The 17,438-nt window shown below is 37.9% G+C and overlaps 1 protein-coding gene across 4 annotated transcripts in view; it reads left to right on the forward strand.

Annotated features, from left to right (window-relative positions):
* VEZT (vezatin, adherens junctions transmembrane protein) overlaps positions 1 to 14,345 on the forward strand; it is a 52,643-nt gene extending 38,298 nt beyond the window's left edge. For 2 of the 4 annotated variants that reach the window (XM_030237888.2, XM_030237889.2), the window contains exons 9-12: positions 86 to 279; positions 4,402 to 4,502; positions 5,632 to 5,839; positions 9,612 to 14,345. In XM_030237888.2, the coding sequence (XP_030093748.2) occupies positions 86 to 279; positions 4,402 to 4,502; positions 5,632 to 5,839; positions 9,612 to 10,192 (1,084 nt within the window). In that variant the 3' untranslated portion in view covers positions 10,193 to 14,345. Of the gene's footprint in view, positions 1 to 85; positions 280 to 4,401; positions 4,503 to 5,631; positions 5,840 to 8,830; positions 9,550 to 9,611 lie in introns of those variants that run through there. The other 2 variants (XM_030237891.2, XM_030237892.2) reach the window with 1 other exon arrangement.
* The last annotated feature ends 3,093 nt before the right edge of the window (positions 14,346 to 17,438 follow it).

Raw genomic sequence — 17,438 nt, forward strand, 5'->3', positions numbered from 1 at the left:
AGAGTATATTACCTGAAATGATTGAAAGAATGATCAAGTTAAATATTTATTATTACTTACTGCTGTTTGTCTCCTCATTACTTAGGGTAATAATTCTTGAGGATGAGCTTGAAAAGCTTGTTAGCACTAAGGAGACACCTGAGTTGACAACAGAAGCCCAACAGGTTCTGGAACAAAAGCTAAAGTTTATTCAGCCTCATATCCAGGCAAGCAACAGCTGCTGGGAAGAAGCCATTTCTCAGGTGGAAAAAATGAGTGGAAGAAACCCAAATAAAAAAGGTAAATGTGAGAGATTAATTTAGCAGCTAATGGGATACACTTCAGAGATTAAATGGTCAAATGAATCAGTGACAGCGTTCAGCATGTGTATCAGAATTTTAGCTGAAGAAGGTCTTAAATCCATACACTTTGAAAAACTGTGTCCTTATATCAGACTTTTTCATTGTAATGGCCTTGAAGCTTTTGTTTCAGCAAAAAATGCAGCCATGCTAACTCAGTCTGTTAGACCTGTGGATTCAGATGCTTACATTTTCAGGTGTAGACTGATCATGGCTTTTTGCCTTTGATGCATGAATCACCTGTGAAGGAATAAGATTTTAATGAATTGCCCTCAAGATCTTAATTTATTTACTGCATTAAAATGATGCCATTAATTGAAATGATAATGACATTGTCATGAAACTTTTTTTACAATCACATTTCCTGGAACGTTTCAAATCATGGAGGACATGTTGAGCATATAATACCCATTTACCTCCTCTTTCAAAGAGAATGAGCTAACCTTTGGTGTTCTTAAAAGTCTTAGTGAGCAGCATATCCCAGCATTTTGTTTGTTGTCCCTCGCACTGGGGATCTGTACTGAACATGCTGTTCTTGTGAAGCAAAACCAGCTTAAATAACTGAAGTGAACTCAGGCTCTCCTGACATGGAATTGAACCTGTAATTTCTAATCTTTCTTTTTTCCAGGAGCATTTTTACTGTCCTAGGAAGGCACAGCCCAGCATCTGAAAAATGCTGGTAATGGAGACTGCACTAGGAAAATTGGAGGGGGGAGCTTGGGGTATCAGCAAGTTACCTGTAGAAATCCAAATCTGAAGTGCACTATGCTCTTAATGATGTATGGGTGGAATATCCAGTAGATGGATAAATATTGCTGTGGGCCTAGAGGCAGGCGGGCCAAGCTTGTTCATGCTTACATCAGAACTGGGAGGCTTCTTGCAGGCTCTGTGCAGGTCCAGACATGGTATAAACAAACTCCTGCTCTTTGTCTGATAGTGCAGTCTTACAGCTTCCCCCTCAGTGCTGTGTAAAACAGCCTGTGAGGATGTTAGATGTAGCCTGATATATTTGCATGTGCTGACCTATTGTGTTTTGTTGACACCTCCACAACCTGCAGTTCTACTGATCTTTTTTTCCCCTTTGCTTAAAAGTTCTTTCTAGACTGCACACCATAGTATTTTTAGATTATTTAGTTTTATTTTTACTTAGTGTATAAATTTCTCAGCAGGCCTTTTTATTATAACTTGCTTCCTTTTAAAGTTCAGTACAAAAATAACCTTGTGTGTGATCTAGAAGGAAGTGATTGCGTGGGAAATAAAAAATTAAATAATCCTTCACTTTTGCTCACTGACTTTCCTGGAAACGTGCTGGGATTGAACCTCTATTTTGCAGCAAGTTTACTGAACTAATACACAGGAGCTACTTTAAATTATTTTGGTCATTGAAAACTATTTTTATCTGACAACATTTGACTTTCCTGATATATTTCTAAGCAATCCAGCTTCTGTGAGTTGAGCTTGTCAAGCTGTACATGAAATCAAGTTGACTTCTTTTGCTATCTTCCTACAAACTTTAACAGCCGGTCTGTCAGTCATGTTAGGTATTTACTTGAATAAATTCTCTTTTTTTTTCCCAATACTTTCTGAAAACTCATTGGGAGAAGATACCTTCCTGTTGAATAAATATAACAGCTCAGCACAGCTTATACATTTATGTATTACTATCCAAAACTATATCTTTTGACAAGAGCTGTTTCAAGAGCATTTTGTCTAAGGGGATGCTGAGCACTTCTGCTGCCATAGATGTTTAGTTCAACTAACTAGTTCAGCCAGTAGAGCATCTGTATAAAAAGGTTAGTCCCCTTGAACAAGCAGTACATGCTTCTTGCCCTGAATCATTATATGTCAGAGCTGGTTTCTTATAGGTACATTCAACAGCCAAAGCAAAGCCTTTCAGAGTAATAGATTGGACACTCACACCTTCCTGTCAGCATTTTGTTGGTGGTGACACCAGCATGTATCTTATATTTTAGCATATAGTTCCTTCAGGGAATGCAGTTTGGCTTCTTCCTTTACATGATATGGTGTATTTCTAGAATCAGTGCCTTTACTGACTCACTGATCCTGTCAGGTACAGAGCAGAGCCTCAGAACAAGTGGGCTTTAGCACATTTAAGGGAATTCACCTCTATTTAAATTCCTTGGGCAAAGATGGTTGTATCTATCATTCATCTACATATACATCTTTGCTCATTTCCTAGAACTTTCAGCTTCTTTTCTTTATTCTTTCATGTTTTTTCATCACTGATAAGGTGTATCACTTTACTTCAACAATTTAGGCATGTAGTAATCTACTGCTAGTATTACAGAATACTAGGGTACTCTTGAGTACTAGAGTACTCTGGGGTTAGTTACAGCATTGTATCGATGATCTTTGAAACAATGGCCCTCAAACTGTTTAAATTCCATCCTTTTTCCTTTTAAACCATCTTTGCAAATGTACACAACTTTTTTTAGATATTCATAAGAGCAAGGCTGTGGTTCTCTGCTGCAATCTCACCATCCCTAAGTGTTCAGTGTATAGATTAGAAATGGAAAATAGGGTTAGGTGGGGCTTGGCAAGGTCATTTAAACCATTTCACTTCTCAAGGGTAAATTAGTATTTGTGAGTAAATGTTGTTTACCTCTTCCTAAAAAACGCTCTTTAGAGACATTTTACAGTATTTCCAGGCATCTATTCCAGCACTTAACTCCATTACCAGTAGAATGTTATTACTGAATAGAAGTACCTCTTGCTGCAATTTAAAAGCAGTACTTCTGCTCCCCCCACAATGGAAATCCATTTCCTCTTGATGGCTCTTCTGTTCTCAAAGATGATTATTATGCTTCTTTCTGTCTTCTCTATATGACTCCCTATGCTTCTGCTCTTCCCTGATGACTGTACTTTATTTAGTCCTCTTTATAATTTCCAGTGTTTTCCTCTATATTGCCTCTAGTTGGCCCACTGTGTTACTGAATGAAGGGGCCCCAGACTGGGCAGTATGTTCCATCCACAGCCTGAGCAGTGCCAGAGTAAAAATGTTATTTCATGTGTCTAACAGTCAATGCTGTTGCTTGTATGTACTAGTTTGTAGTTTGGATTTTTGCTTGCAGTGGGGTAGAGTTGATGGTGAGGCTCCTCACCTCTTTCTCAGTGGTGCTCCCCAGTCAGTTGTGATTTGTGCACTTGGCCATTCCAAAGCACAAAAATTTGCAGCCATTGTCACCAAAATTCTGGGTCTGAAATCCATTTCTACCTGGGTTGTATCTCTCAATTTCCAATGTTATTTTTTATTCTAGTGGTGCCCTTCAGTGTTCTTGCAGATTATCCCCAAATCAGCAGATTTAATGAGATGCAACACTTCTCTTTCACCCATTGGCAATATTGGAGAGTATTGGACTTGAGACAAATCCTCACTCAATGTATTCCAGTCTGAAAATGGTAATCATGCTGTGATGATCCAAGAGGCTACCCTATGCACCTAATAGCAACTTTTTCTGGCCTTTGCATTTTCCTTATAAAGATGTCATGACACCATGTCAGAAGTCTTACTGAAAACAAAATACAGGACATCTTTGGTTCTTTCCATACGCAAGACCTGTTACTGCATTGCAAAATTAACATCTTCTATTTTCAACAAATCCATGCTGGCTTTTATTTGTCTCCTTGCTACCTCACAAATACCTTCCTGTAAACTTTCTTTAATTATTCTTTCCAATAGTTTCCAGTCATTTGAAGCTGTTTTATCTATAATTTTTTTTAAACTTCCGAACCAAGTCTCTTCTCCGGTTTTACTGATTTTGCTTACCATCTGCAGGTTTTCAAAGTCTATAAAATTTCTGAGATTTGTTAGTTGAAGTGGTTCAGCACAAGTTCCATTGGACCCAGCTTCTATAAAAACAGCCAAGTTACTTGAGTGCTGTCTAACAGTTTTTCAGTGTAACCTAACCAGCCTTCTCACAGTTTTTTTCATGTATGCAAATCCTTTTTATGAAAATACCTGGACCCTGCCTGAGTGAGTCAGAAACATCATTCAATACTCAATTTTATTTCTTTTAAATCCCTTTTCTTTTTTCCCCTAAAGGCAAAATTGAAGTTTCCTGTGACAACCTACAGCATACTACAGTACCTTTAACACAGCCTGCCATATACATAGAAAACAAAGACCCAATCCCTGAAGAGCAGGTAAAAAAAAAAAAAAAGGATCATTTTAAATAATGATTGGGGATTATTTGCTGTATCCATCCTTTTTTTCAGTTGCTTGTGCAGTGACCTTGTTGTCTAGCCAAGACAGACAAGTAAGTGGCCAGTACCACTTCAAAATTGGACTTGTTGAAAAAATTGTGTACATTCCTTTTGCTGTTCCATGGGGAGGTATTCCCCATCCTGGAAAAAAGAGCTCTAGTATTCATTTCACATATATATCATTAGAAATGAGTGACCAAAGGAGAGCAGCAACACAAGTCATAGAAATGAAAAGTGAGAATTGCTAAAAGGCAGTATATGAAATAGTTCTACTTTTGCTGGATAAACAGACACAGCTGAAAAAGTGACAACTCAAGCACAAATCATCCTGCCTTAAGTTTGCTTAGTCTGCATTTTTTGATGTCTTTTTACTGTAACACTGAACAATTTTGTGTTGTTAGAGGAACTCCTGGGTGATGGTAGGGCTGTCTTAAAGAGAGGTGGGCCTCCTCCATCCCAGAACTGAGTGGGAGATGTATTCTGAAAGCAGAGTGAATACCCATGCTCTGCTCTGTCCCTCCCTTGCTTCTCCCCCACATGTATTCTCTCTAGCTGTTTTTTCCATATCAAAAAGCTGGGACTAATTATTTTATTGAAAATTTGTTATAATATAAATGCTGCTCTGGTTTTTTATGCTTGTAATCCAGTATATTTAAAATTGGAAGAGAAGTTTGCTATTCTCAATATCCTCTTAATAAGGATTTATGTAAGTTAAATTAGCAAGATGCATGACTACCAAGAACTGGTTACAGTGTAAATTTAAAAAAAAAATAAACCCACATCAGCATTGCTTATTTCCACCTGTAATTACAGAGGAATGGTCTCCCATTTTCAAGGTATATCACTTGTTCCTATTTGTGTATGAAGGTAAATCTTGTTAATGAGTCGACTTGCTCCAAATCATACAGATACCACCAAGACCACTGTCAGGTCCACTGGCTCTGCTCAAACAGGGCTCCATCCTATTACTGTGGTTGGTTTGTGTTGACATCACTTGATCATGAATGAAATTGTAGGATTGAGTGCACCTGACAGTGAAGATCAAGAGTTTCTTCCTTTCTTTCTTTAGGAACTGGAAGCATATGTTGATTATTCAGATACAGATAATGAATACAAAAGGGAAGATTTTTACTGCTTCTCCCAAGAAGAAAGAGAGAGGCAAGAGCGAGAGAGACAGGAATCTAAGAGGGTGTTACAAGAATTGAAATCTGTACTGGGATTCAAAGCTTCAGAAATTGAAAGACAGAAGTGGAAACAGCTACTGTTCAGTGAACATGGTAAGCATTTCTTTTGCAAATTAATTCCTTCCTTAAAAAACATGGGTGTCTGTTTGCCATGAATTTCTGACTAAGTTGGAATTCAGACAGTGCTTAGCTGTAGTAGTGTCTTTGATAGAGCTGTGTGGTTTTAGTTGCCATTCCATCTTTTTATATTTTAGCAGTCGTTTTACTATATATTGAAATGAACTCATAGAAGTGAGAATTTGGCTTTAAACAAAACACTGAGCTAAAATATTAAACACACAAAAATATTAAGACATAAAGAAAGCTGTCAGGATATAAACCATGCAGATTGAACTGACTTTCTTTCATGGCTTTCCAGTAAATAGGAATTTTTATCAGGCTGCATAACTAAATTACTTTTCAGAATTTAAAGAAACCAGAAGAAAAATTATCCTGGACCTACAAAAGTATATAGGTTAAACTGAAGAGCTAGACTTTGAAATCTTATAGAAGTAAAATAGTAAAACTAGCTTTTGTTTCCATGAGAGAGTGAATACAGAATATGTTCACCAAAAAAAAACAAACCAATCCACAAACCACCTTAGAAGAAGAGTTCTTTCAAATTAGCCTTTACTAATTCTGAGGACTGCTGGGTATCTCCATTCACTTGCACTTGAAAGCAGGATATGAAAATTTCTCTTGCCTCAACAAGACAGTTTGTCTGTTAAAACTTAATTCCTCTCACTGCTTGTGCTATTTGATTTACTCTCTTTAAAACTGGCAAGAGTTTGTCTGTTCCTTTTTCTTATTTTCATTTCTTCCTCTTAAAGACAGGTTAGGAAAAGAATTCTAAAAAGTTCCATGTTCTATGTTATGCAAAACAACCCTCAAGTCTGGCACCATATCCAAGGTTTCTGCCTCTGATAGTGTCTACCAGAAAAATGGCCATGGACTGCAAATTTTCAGTAATATCTGTTCTTAGCAATTTCCTTCTTTATATCCATTAAGCTACAACTGTGGTTAAAGAGATTATTTGACTATTGGTACTGATTTCTCTTCTAGTTGTGTTAAAAACCTGAGACATCAAATTGCACCAGAGTTTGCTCAGGAGTAGGATATCTGTATTTCTGTTAAATAAGACACCACACAACTCTTCACATAAATTTCTTCAAATCTTCCTTTCCTAACTGTTGGAGGAAAAAGTGATCCTACCTCCAGTTCAAGTCTTCACAGACCTAGTGAAACTCTTGCAGAAAGAATTTTTGTCAGAACTTATCATCATATCCTCAGGCCATCTCTGGCCATAGCTGGAAAGAGTCTGCTCACTCCTGTAGTTTGCAGTAACTGTTCACCAGAAAGCCTTTGTGGCTCATGTTGGTTCCTTTTCCTTTCCTATTACATTGGTTTAAGATTAGAGATAAAAGGGTGAGGAGGGAAGAAAGTATGATTTTCTCCAGCTGCGTAGGACTCATCATTGATTATTTCCATCCTGTACAAATGTGGAAAACATGAGGGCAGTTCAAGAAAGTAATTAATATTGTCTTCTGTTGGCTCAGATTGTGTGTGTCTAATCTGACAGACTGATATGTACGCCTGATATAACATCTTCTACTGATTTTTAAGGAAATCCTTCAATATTTCTTCAAAAGAAACACAAGTCAGTAAATATTATATCATGGATCCTGGCATATTACAGTTTAATTTATCCATACACAAGTTAGTCCTTCAAGAGACATTTATGTGATCTGCACTTTCCACATTTCTGACTTGCCTCATCTTGAAGATTGAAACCCAGAAAGGTTCATATTCTTGTCTCCATCGGCCCAAGCCAATGGATGGCCATGACACCAGTTTTCCATAGTCCTCTTGAATCTTGCTTTTACAGGACAATCAAATTCCAGAAATCCTGTGTTTTCCTAACTTGTGATTATTGTGGAAAAAGATCCTGAAATATTCAAAGGCTTTAATCTGTTAGTGAAGGCACCCAGCTAGCCATTCTGACTTATCCTAACAAGGACATGAGGGTTTTTGGTTCGTTTAAGGAGGGGCTGGTGAGGGTTTCCACATAAGAGGTCAGCTCCAAACAAGCTGATATGTCTTAAGAGCACAACATGAAATCAATTGGAGATGATAGGTTGGATTCCAGAAGAAAAAAAATATCATCTTAGCAGAGCACTAGACTAAAGCAAGTTTTCCAAGGCCCAGTATCATGGTAATACTTCTTACAGTCTGGGTAATAGGTAGTTTATGGGAGTGTAGGTAAGCTTATGTTTCTGGTCCTTTGGCCTCCTGTTGAGCCACTACATGGAAGTGCTTTTGAAAAGGTCTGCTAAGTTTTAGTAGCTTCATTTCCATTTGTCAAACACTGTAAAACAACTTTTCTTCTGCTGCAAAATCACTTCTAGCCTTTCCCTAACCTCTCCCCTGCAAAAAAGTTCATTCTGTTGGTGGTTGTGTTGTATCCAGCTGTTTCCCCTTCTCCCACCTTGTCCATACAACAGTTGTTATATAGCTATTTATCAGATTTGGAAAGCCATGCTCTCAAAACAGATGACTTTCACCCTGTTTATTAAGTCATCAACTCCACAAATTGGCCAGCTACCAATCTCAAGTATCTATTTTTTGAGAAATTTTGCCTTTCAAAGTATTCTTTGGAGGAAGTAGGCAAGAAGTTTGCTCCCAAATGATAAGATTACTTTGCATATTTCTGTCTCTTCAAGCAAATGGGCCGAAATGAGTCGCAACATATATTTTACCAGACAGGGAAAGAACTACTCCATAAACAACTGAGATGAGTCTGGTGCAGTGCTCCTTTGGTAGATCAAGTTCTAAAGCAAACAGTGCCATACACATTCAATGCCACAGTCTTTCAGCATGCTAATGACAATAGTTATCAATGTGACAACCATAATGATGTGCCTGCCTTCAGCTAGCTAAAGTAATATTACTGAAATAGGATGCGGTTGAAAAATCCTAATACCGTAAATTTTGCTTCCCGTGAAAAGTTTGTGTATTTCCTAGAGTTATTTTCATCTCTGCTTGCAGGGGTAAAGTCAGAATGGAATTAGAAAGGGAAATGCAACTTGGGAATCTGCTGTTGCCACTCTCATTTATGTTCGTGCTGCTACTATAAAGGAGCTGCTGCAGTTTAGGGAATCTGTTACTTGGAAATGGACATTATATCGTTTTCTTAAAATGAAAGCCGCCTGTTCTTCAAGGAGCGATTGTACCAAGTTACACTAACCCTTAACACTGGGAGGAGAGACTTCCTGGCAAGCATCCCGTTGCTGGCAATGGGACTTGCTGCTGCTACTTACTTCAAGAAAGGCTAAATTAAACCACATTTTATTTGTGAGGACACCTGACCTGACTGTGTGGATATGTGTTGTATTTGTACATTGTGCTGTATGAGATCAGATATTGCCTGTAAGGACTCTTTCATGTACCAGCTGTCTTTAGTGGATTAGATAAACTGTTGTTCACAAGAAGACAGTTAAATCTGTATGCACTACAGTGGTTCTACTTGGGTTTTGCTTTTAGAGTGAATACATCCTCTGTGTTTGATGCTGGCTTTAAACACCATCAATTTTGTGCTGTCTCTTCACGTCACAGATTTTAAGGAATAGTTACAAGTAGCCGTCACATTTCACTTCAGCTCTGTGATTAGAAAACACTTTTAAGTTTTGGTGTGGGTTGTGTTTCTGTTGTTTTGGGATTTTTTAAAGTAATTTTAACCCTTATAATCTTGCATCTTTTCAGGCAAATAAATTATTTATATATAACAGCTCACTTTTAGTTATCATTTAATGTTTTCCCCCTTTTTAAGCTGCAGTGAAACCCTTGTCTCCTGTAGAACCAATGAAGCTACTAAATAATGTGGAATCACATACGAATTCAGATACAGAAAATCAGGACTGCAGCCAAAGTTGTGATAAATCTGAAGAAAAATACTCTAATCCAGAAGTGAATGCTGCTGATAAAAGCAGGACAGAATATTTGTATGAAGATCCTGAGATGGAGAAAAACAAAGACAGTATTACAGATAAAGTTGTTTCTACAGAGGCTGAAGGAAGAATGTATTATCAGTGTGAAGGGGATGCCGAAGAGCTCAAGCCAAGCAGTGTGGATGGAGTAGAGGCTTCGCAGCCTCCCTCTAAGGATGCATTACATTCAAAAATCAAGGATAGGCTGGCCCAGCTCCACATATCAACAGATTTTAACTTCACATCTGGTCTGGCTGCACAAGTTGCTGCCAGATCTTTCACTTTTACTACAATGCAGGAAGAGACTTTTGGAGATGATGGGGAGGAAGAGGAGGAGGAAGAAGAAAAGACACAGGAGAATGAAGACCTTGTGGAGAGCTGTGAAAATGAAGAGAGAGGCTCTGAAAGTGAAGGAAAAGTATAAGTCTGAGCTGAACTTTATTAAACTAACAGCAGGCAGTTTGATGAAAAGAAACTGAGGTGGGGGGTTGAAGCTGAAAATACTGGATGGAAAAAAAAGGAGACCTAAATATAATACATCATGTTCCCTAAGACTGATACACTAAATAGGACTTCTAAGTATTTTGAAAATTTGCAGGTAAGAGAAGTTTGGGCTACATCCAAGAAATAGATGGCTGTCCCTTTTTAAGGTCCTAGTGATGGGGCTTGGAATTTACCTTTTGTGTTTTTGTTTTATTTATTTATATTATGACATATTGTAGTTTTTCATTTCTAAAAAGAAGGAAAAACAATGTTTTGATTTACAACAGACTCCGTTTTTTTCCTCTCTGATTCTTTTGTCATGGTATTAATGTTTGTTCCAACAAAAACAGCCAGGACATTTCTTTTGGAAGAACCTGAACCCTGTGATCTTCCCCCACCACTTTTGTTTCACTTCTTGTGTCTGCAGTGTGTTGGCTAAGCCATGATAGGCATTTGTGATTCTTCAACTAGTGATGTGGCACCCAGCTAAAATGTAGAATTTTAAATAAAAACTTGAAAGAGCTAGTATTTCATGTGTCCTGGGGTATGGGGCTGAAATAGTATACAGTTAGTCATGCTTCATATTAAGGTTTATTTAGAATTTTATGAAGGGTTAATAAATGATGTCTATAAGTTGTAATTCATGTTAGACAAATGTGTTGTAAGTAAATTTTAGGGAAGGTTATAAGCACACCAGTAGAAGGTGCTATAGATAGCTAGAAGCTATCTATTGGATTGACAGAGATGAGAAGTAAACACCTATTTATGAAGCCAGCTATTAATTGTTTGTTAACCTTTTGTAAACTGAACCTTAATGTAATTGTTTGATATAATGATTGACTGTACATTTTTGCTTATGTCCTGAAGTAATTTTCTTAAAGGAAATTATCTGAGAGCTTAGAAACATACAGTGCTTTGTTTGAACACCATACTTGCTTTTCACTAATGTTCTTTCACTTTTCCTTAGATCACAACTTTAACCTGTGGGATTAAGAATCCATGAGAGAACTACAGTTGTGTATTTTGTTTCTTGTAACTTAGTTAACTGATGATGAAGTCTGGATGTTTGGTATGAGCTTATGCAGGTTGCTTTTTTCTCTTTGGTGGTGTTACAAGGAGCAGGAAACTGATGCTAACTTCACAGAGGAGCTGGTTAATGGCTTCATTGCCCTCTCTTCCTTTTGCTCTCTGACACAAAACGAAGCAAAGCTCCCGTGTCTAATGGCGAGAGCACCACTTCTTTGTGTGGAGTACTCTACTTGGACCCAGATACACTTCCAGGACAAAACACTGCATCAGTTACTTAGAGTATTTATTGTGTTTTGCAGATTCTATAGAGTAAAGGGCTTTTTAGATGCTGGTGGTGCAGAGCAATATCTTTCCTAGGATGGTGTCATGGAAAGTGGGGGAAGTAACACCAGTCAGCAGGTTAGGATGGAACTCTTGATGTTCAGAAAACAAGTGTTTTCTTTCAACTCCCTGGCCTGTATTAGTGATTTTGCATGAACACTGTGAAATATGTGGACTTCTTCACAGATGGTAAAGAGGGAAATACCAATTGATAGAGAAGGGAGTATGACTTACAGTGTTCTTTCACTGTATAGTGCCTGTCTTCTCCCTCACACACAGGTTCTGGGAAGAGAACGTGTTGCCGTTTTTCATTGACCAGTAACACTGTGTTCTGTGTCCTTTATTTTGTGTAAGTGACTGGAAGCTGAGTTGTTGATGTCTTTAGGAGGTTGTAGAAAAAAAAATCAGATGCTTTTCATAGTGTATTCAGAAGATAAGCCTCCTCTTAGTGGTAGAGTATATTCTTCCATAACTAAAGATTAGGCTAAGATGATGAAACACTTTTGTTTTCTCTGTGGTAAGCAATTTTTTTTACCAAGTCTAGAACAGCTGCTTTGGATAGATTGTGTTTGAAGCATTGTCCATGCTTCTGAAGAAGTCTTCCTCATTCTTAACTTGAGATCCTCACAAAGTGCCCAGATATTTTTTGTTCCTAGCTAATTGTTCTGACAGCTCAAATGTATCTTCCATCAATATTTTTCCATGAACTCTCCACCATCATCTCATGATCTGATGTTGTGTATCCCAGAAAGGGTACTCCTGACCTTTTCTATAGGATCCAAATCATATTTACAATGTGTAGGATTATGATACCAACCTGGAAATATAATCAGATTTAGGATATTAATTACCACTGTGCTCACAGTTTCATATGAAGTCAGTAGTAGCCTGAGTTGCATTGGTACTGGAATTGGTGACAGATCTCACATTTATAAAAGCTGCTATCTCTTTATTTCTTTGCTGCAGTCCTTAGTAAAAATCCTGGAGAATTTTCTTTGCTTCCTCACTCAGGGCCCAGTTTTATTATATGCTGGTCTTGGTAATGAAACTGGCCTAAAAAGCCCTGTCCATTGTGAGTTGTTCATTTTCATCCAGCAGATGTGTCCACACGGGGTTTTGTGACCATGTTATAAACCAGTTCATGAGTCCACCCAGGTGAAAAATTCACCCTTTTTAGGCTTCTTTGCTTTTCACCATTCTTATTGCAGCAATGCAGTAACAGCAGTTACCTCAGAACAGCTGTGTCAGCACATACTATGTTGCTAGCCTGAGACTCAGGATAGCCCACATTTACATTAGTGGCAAAGATGGTGTAGTGTGAAATTACAGCCCTGACATTAGACACAGCTATGATCAAACGATGACTTTTTGGAGGAAGTTCTGATCCTACTTTGAACAAACAGATTTTCTACAAGCAATTTAACTGATTTCCATGGTCTTTCTTAATGCAGTCTTAGAAGTTGCCCATATGAACACCTGGACTCACTTGTTTTCTCTGCCTCTCATCACCTCTGTAGAAAACAGCCATCAGGTCATTTATTTCGATCTATTTAATATTCTCCCTGAAGAAAAATATTGCTAACAGTGTACAGCACACAAAGCCTGACTTCTCTTGATTTGATAACCAGGTTCCATCTATGTATGTCATACACTCTGTTATGATCCAGATTTCCTCATAATTATGTCATTTGAAATGACTGTATATACATGCTGTAGGTTCCTTCATGAACCTGACAGATTTCTTGGCATAATTTATTGCTGCCTTTAAAATAATGTTTATGAACACACTGAAGTGTGCATTAGCTCTAATGAGTTGTCTTAATATATTGAGCATGTCAAGGTCTGCGTGCCATTCTGTGTTCTTTGGCTCATTACCCGAGATAGGGATTTTTGTGAAAACAGAACATTTGCTTCTTAGAGCTTTGTAACTTTTTGAAACATTTAGCAGGAAGTCCATCCTAAATTATGGGTTATGACTAAGAATATCAGCAGCCAAAATCCTTTGTGAAGAGCAGAGCTAACAATAAATGCATTTTCCCTATCCCATTTCCAATTAGTAGTCCTGTGAAGTAAAGAAATAAGTAATTATATAGGGTTAAATAATTTCTTCTCCTTCTACCTGGAAAGCACTCCAAAGACAATATTTGCTTCTTGGATTGGATTACAGCTTAACGCTACATCTTTTTATATCACTTCAGTTTACAGCTAAAGATTTAGGTAAAGGCTTAAATCTAGGCAAAGATCTTGATTGTCCCTTTTGTTAAGTGTATGGATTCATGACAGAAATTACATGGTTAGTGTCATGGAAGCAAATGTAAAGAGTTACAGATAATAGAGCATCTTTCAGATGCAATTAAATGTGCCTCTGTCAACTACAGGCAAGATTTGCAAATGTGAAGGCTTTTGCCATCAGTCATAGAAAAGAGACAGTTTTACTCCCAGCAGAGGATTGCTGGACATCACTGAATCTTGCACTTAGATTTTTAAGTGCAAGATGGAATCTGGTAGAGTAGCCAGTTTTACTGAGATTTCAGACTTTGTCCCGAGCACACCTGCCTCCATTTGACTGTTTGTTACAATATTGGAAATTTTGGAAATTTTATGGTTTTTTCAGAAGTGCAAAATTTGCAACTTTCTCATTAATTTATATGGTTATATGGTGGACTGTGTGGAGTTGTTTGCCCACACTGGATTCTGTAATCTTGTAGGTTATCCCTTTCTTCTTTTTTTTCCTTTTTTTTTTTTAAGAAACAAGAGGACAAGTACACTGAACTGCCCTTGACCTTTAAACTATTTTGTGAAAGGTGGCTGTAGTTCTGCAAGTGGCTTGTTCCCAGAGCTAATTGCTTTCTAGAATTAACAGGCTTCATACTGTCTTATCTGAGCAGAGTGTGAGAATGGCACTTGGTCAGTGTAAAGGGCCAGGCTGCTCTGGGATCTTGTCTGTGACAGGGACTCAACAGATGCTGAGGGAAGACTGTTGTGTAGTGATATTCTCCAGACTGTTCCTCAGTAATTTGTGGCTCAGGGACTTCTTGACCCAGTGGTGGTGGATGTCACCTTAACAGGTTCTGATGGAGTCCTTCTCCATAGATTTGCTCAGGCTCATGTTTGGTCAGTTATTCCTAGTTCCAGTGCCAGTATGTAGTCACCTTTACATCATTACTGTCTTGAATACACAAGAAGATTTGTCAATAAATTTCTTTGATGTTCTACTTTCCTCAGTCATTCTGCAGAGGTCCTGTTTTTTCTGCCTTTTGTTTGCTTTCCTTACAAATCTCTCCAGTTTTGGATGTATAATGACCAAAGTGTCGTGCACTCCATACTAACCTCAGCAGTGCAGAGTACAGAGTAATAATCACCTCCCATAAAACACCAAACCATTCAAATATATTTGAGTCCATATAGAAAGAAAAATCCTTTTAGATCTTTTAGCTCTAGCTATTAGGATGGCAAATGAAAATATTTGGTCTGATGGAGGAGAAATATTTATTCACTGTCAGCAGGATTTGGCTGGACAATGTTTTTCTTTGCTAACAAAACAAAAAGTTGTTAAAACAAAATGATCTCCCAACAGCTGCCACCTGGTCTAATACAAACTAAAGATGCCAAACAACACTTGTTTAAACTTCAATTTGACTTTTCAGAGCTTTTTTGGTCTCTGATGCAAAATATATTATCGCACAACAAACATGGCAGTGGATATATGTATATCAGAGATCAAACCAAAGGCCTCTCAACTAAAAGCTAATTTTTAAAATTCTTGGTGGTGTGCTTTATTCATTTTCTCATTATATTTAATTCCCTACTGTAAATGTGTTTATTTTGCCACCTGGGATTTTAAATGCTAAAAAACACATCTGATTTATTCGACTTGCAAATTTGTGCAGAAATCAGATAAGAGGTAATAGTAATGTGTGGTAAGACACAGTCATAGCAAGGGGTAAAATCTACCTCCCATGAACTTTCCTTTGTAGATGGATAAAGCAATGTGGCTTGAGCTACAGCTGGATATGAAACTGTTCTTGATGTGCTGCCTTCCCTTTCACACTGCTGTGGCTCAGGTTATCGGCAGCTTATCAGGACACAACTTTGCTCAACAGGGTGAATGCACTGTTCGCCCATGTTACACTTTCTGTATCAAACACAGGATTCTGAAAAAGTGACTACAATTTAGTAGACAAGGAAAAAGTTTCTCTATTACAAAGTGGCTTATTGTAAAAGGGTTGAATGGGACCAAAACTTGAATACTTTCATGTGATCAGCATATTTTGACCCTTGTACCTTCTCAGCCTTAAATCTTAAAAGTCTCATGGACAGTTTGCTTTAGAGGATGCAGTTCTATGACAGCTTAAATCACTTCATGGCCATGAAATCCCAGTCCCTCCTCTAGGCTGGCTTTTGTAAGCACTCAGTGATCTCGGATATGGGTAGGACTTGAAGTGTATTAGTGCTTTGACTTGCAGCTGGCTTCCTCAATCCTAATGAGGATGATGCCACTCATCACTTTCCTCACTCATTTTGATTCCTTTTGTTCTTGAGCCCTAGGCTGCCCAAGACCATTTGTGTCTTATTCCCCAAAGTTTTTAGGAGCTGTTTATGATACTGCCACTAAAACTGAAATTATTGTGCATGTATTTTCTACTTACTCATTTCACCCTTCTGGACCCTCTGACATCCATGGTCCCCTCCCTTTACCACACTCTTAAGAGGTTCAGATTTTAAAATAACACACAAATTCTTTTTACATGTATTTGTAACAGAAAACTAGATCTAGAGTTATGTACTGACTTTATCATTTGAGAACTGAAACAGAAGGCAGGCACCATAACTGGGGGACATACAGTCAAAACAGAATTAATAATGTATAGCAGCTCAAATTTATACCACGTTCTTGGTGTATATTGACTCTTATAAGTAATTCCGACTTACTGAAAAACGTTTTAAAGTTGCATTTTAAAAATAACTGTAATTCTATTACAAGGTCCCAAAATAAGTGTCATTAGTTGGCTTGATTTGTGCTCAAATCTTAATATTTAAAGATTGCTTCCTGACCTTCTCCGGCTGCATGGATGGGAACTGAAAATAATCTCAGATTTCCAAAAGAGAGAGTGACCAATCCTTTCTGTTACTTTGTGCTAATAAAGAAAGGTCCATTCCTAAACAAACAGAAAGAGAAATGTCAGTGCTTAATATCTTCAATAGCTATTACTGACAGAGAATCATGCATTTGATCTCAATAGAAGCACCATAAATGCAGGCTATTTATAATGTTTGATATCTGTGTTTCAATAATAATAATAATAGGCTTTAACTCTATTATGGGATAAAAGCCAGAAATGTACAAACTGTCCAATAGATCTTTCATCCAAAGGCACAGCTGGTGAAATTTAAACAAGTTCGTGTTGGCTGTTCCTGCACTGCTCAGTATGACATTGCAGCCCAAGCTTTTCATGTCCCAGTTTGGATGTTCTGTTAGGGGTGGTCTGCAGGCACCTGTGTGCTGGAGGTCCGCAAAGCTTGCAGTGATCACAGAACAGTGCTGAGGGAAACCTAAATAGGAACAGGATGCTTCACAAAGATTTTGGGTTTATTGTCTGTCTTCCTCTGTTGCAGCATCCATCCCGTATGCAATCCCACTTGCAAACTTTTTCCTTCCCACCTTTCCTTTTCATAGGCCATACAAACAAACTGGGAGGGTTTTATAGTTTGTTTCTCACCTGTGGGACTATCGGTAATGCACCAGGTAAGTTATCCCCAGCACAAACTTAAACATTAGTGGCCAAGCTGCAAAAGATGGGCCCTGGGCTGAAGAAGCTCTTCTAGTTTGACCACTT

Source organism: Serinus canaria, chromosome 1A, assembly GCF_022539315.1.
Source record: "Serinus canaria isolate serCan28SL12 chromosome 1A, serCan2020, whole genome shotgun sequence".
Taxonomy (NCBI): domain Eukaryota; kingdom Metazoa; phylum Chordata; class Aves; order Passeriformes; family Fringillidae; genus Serinus; species Serinus canaria.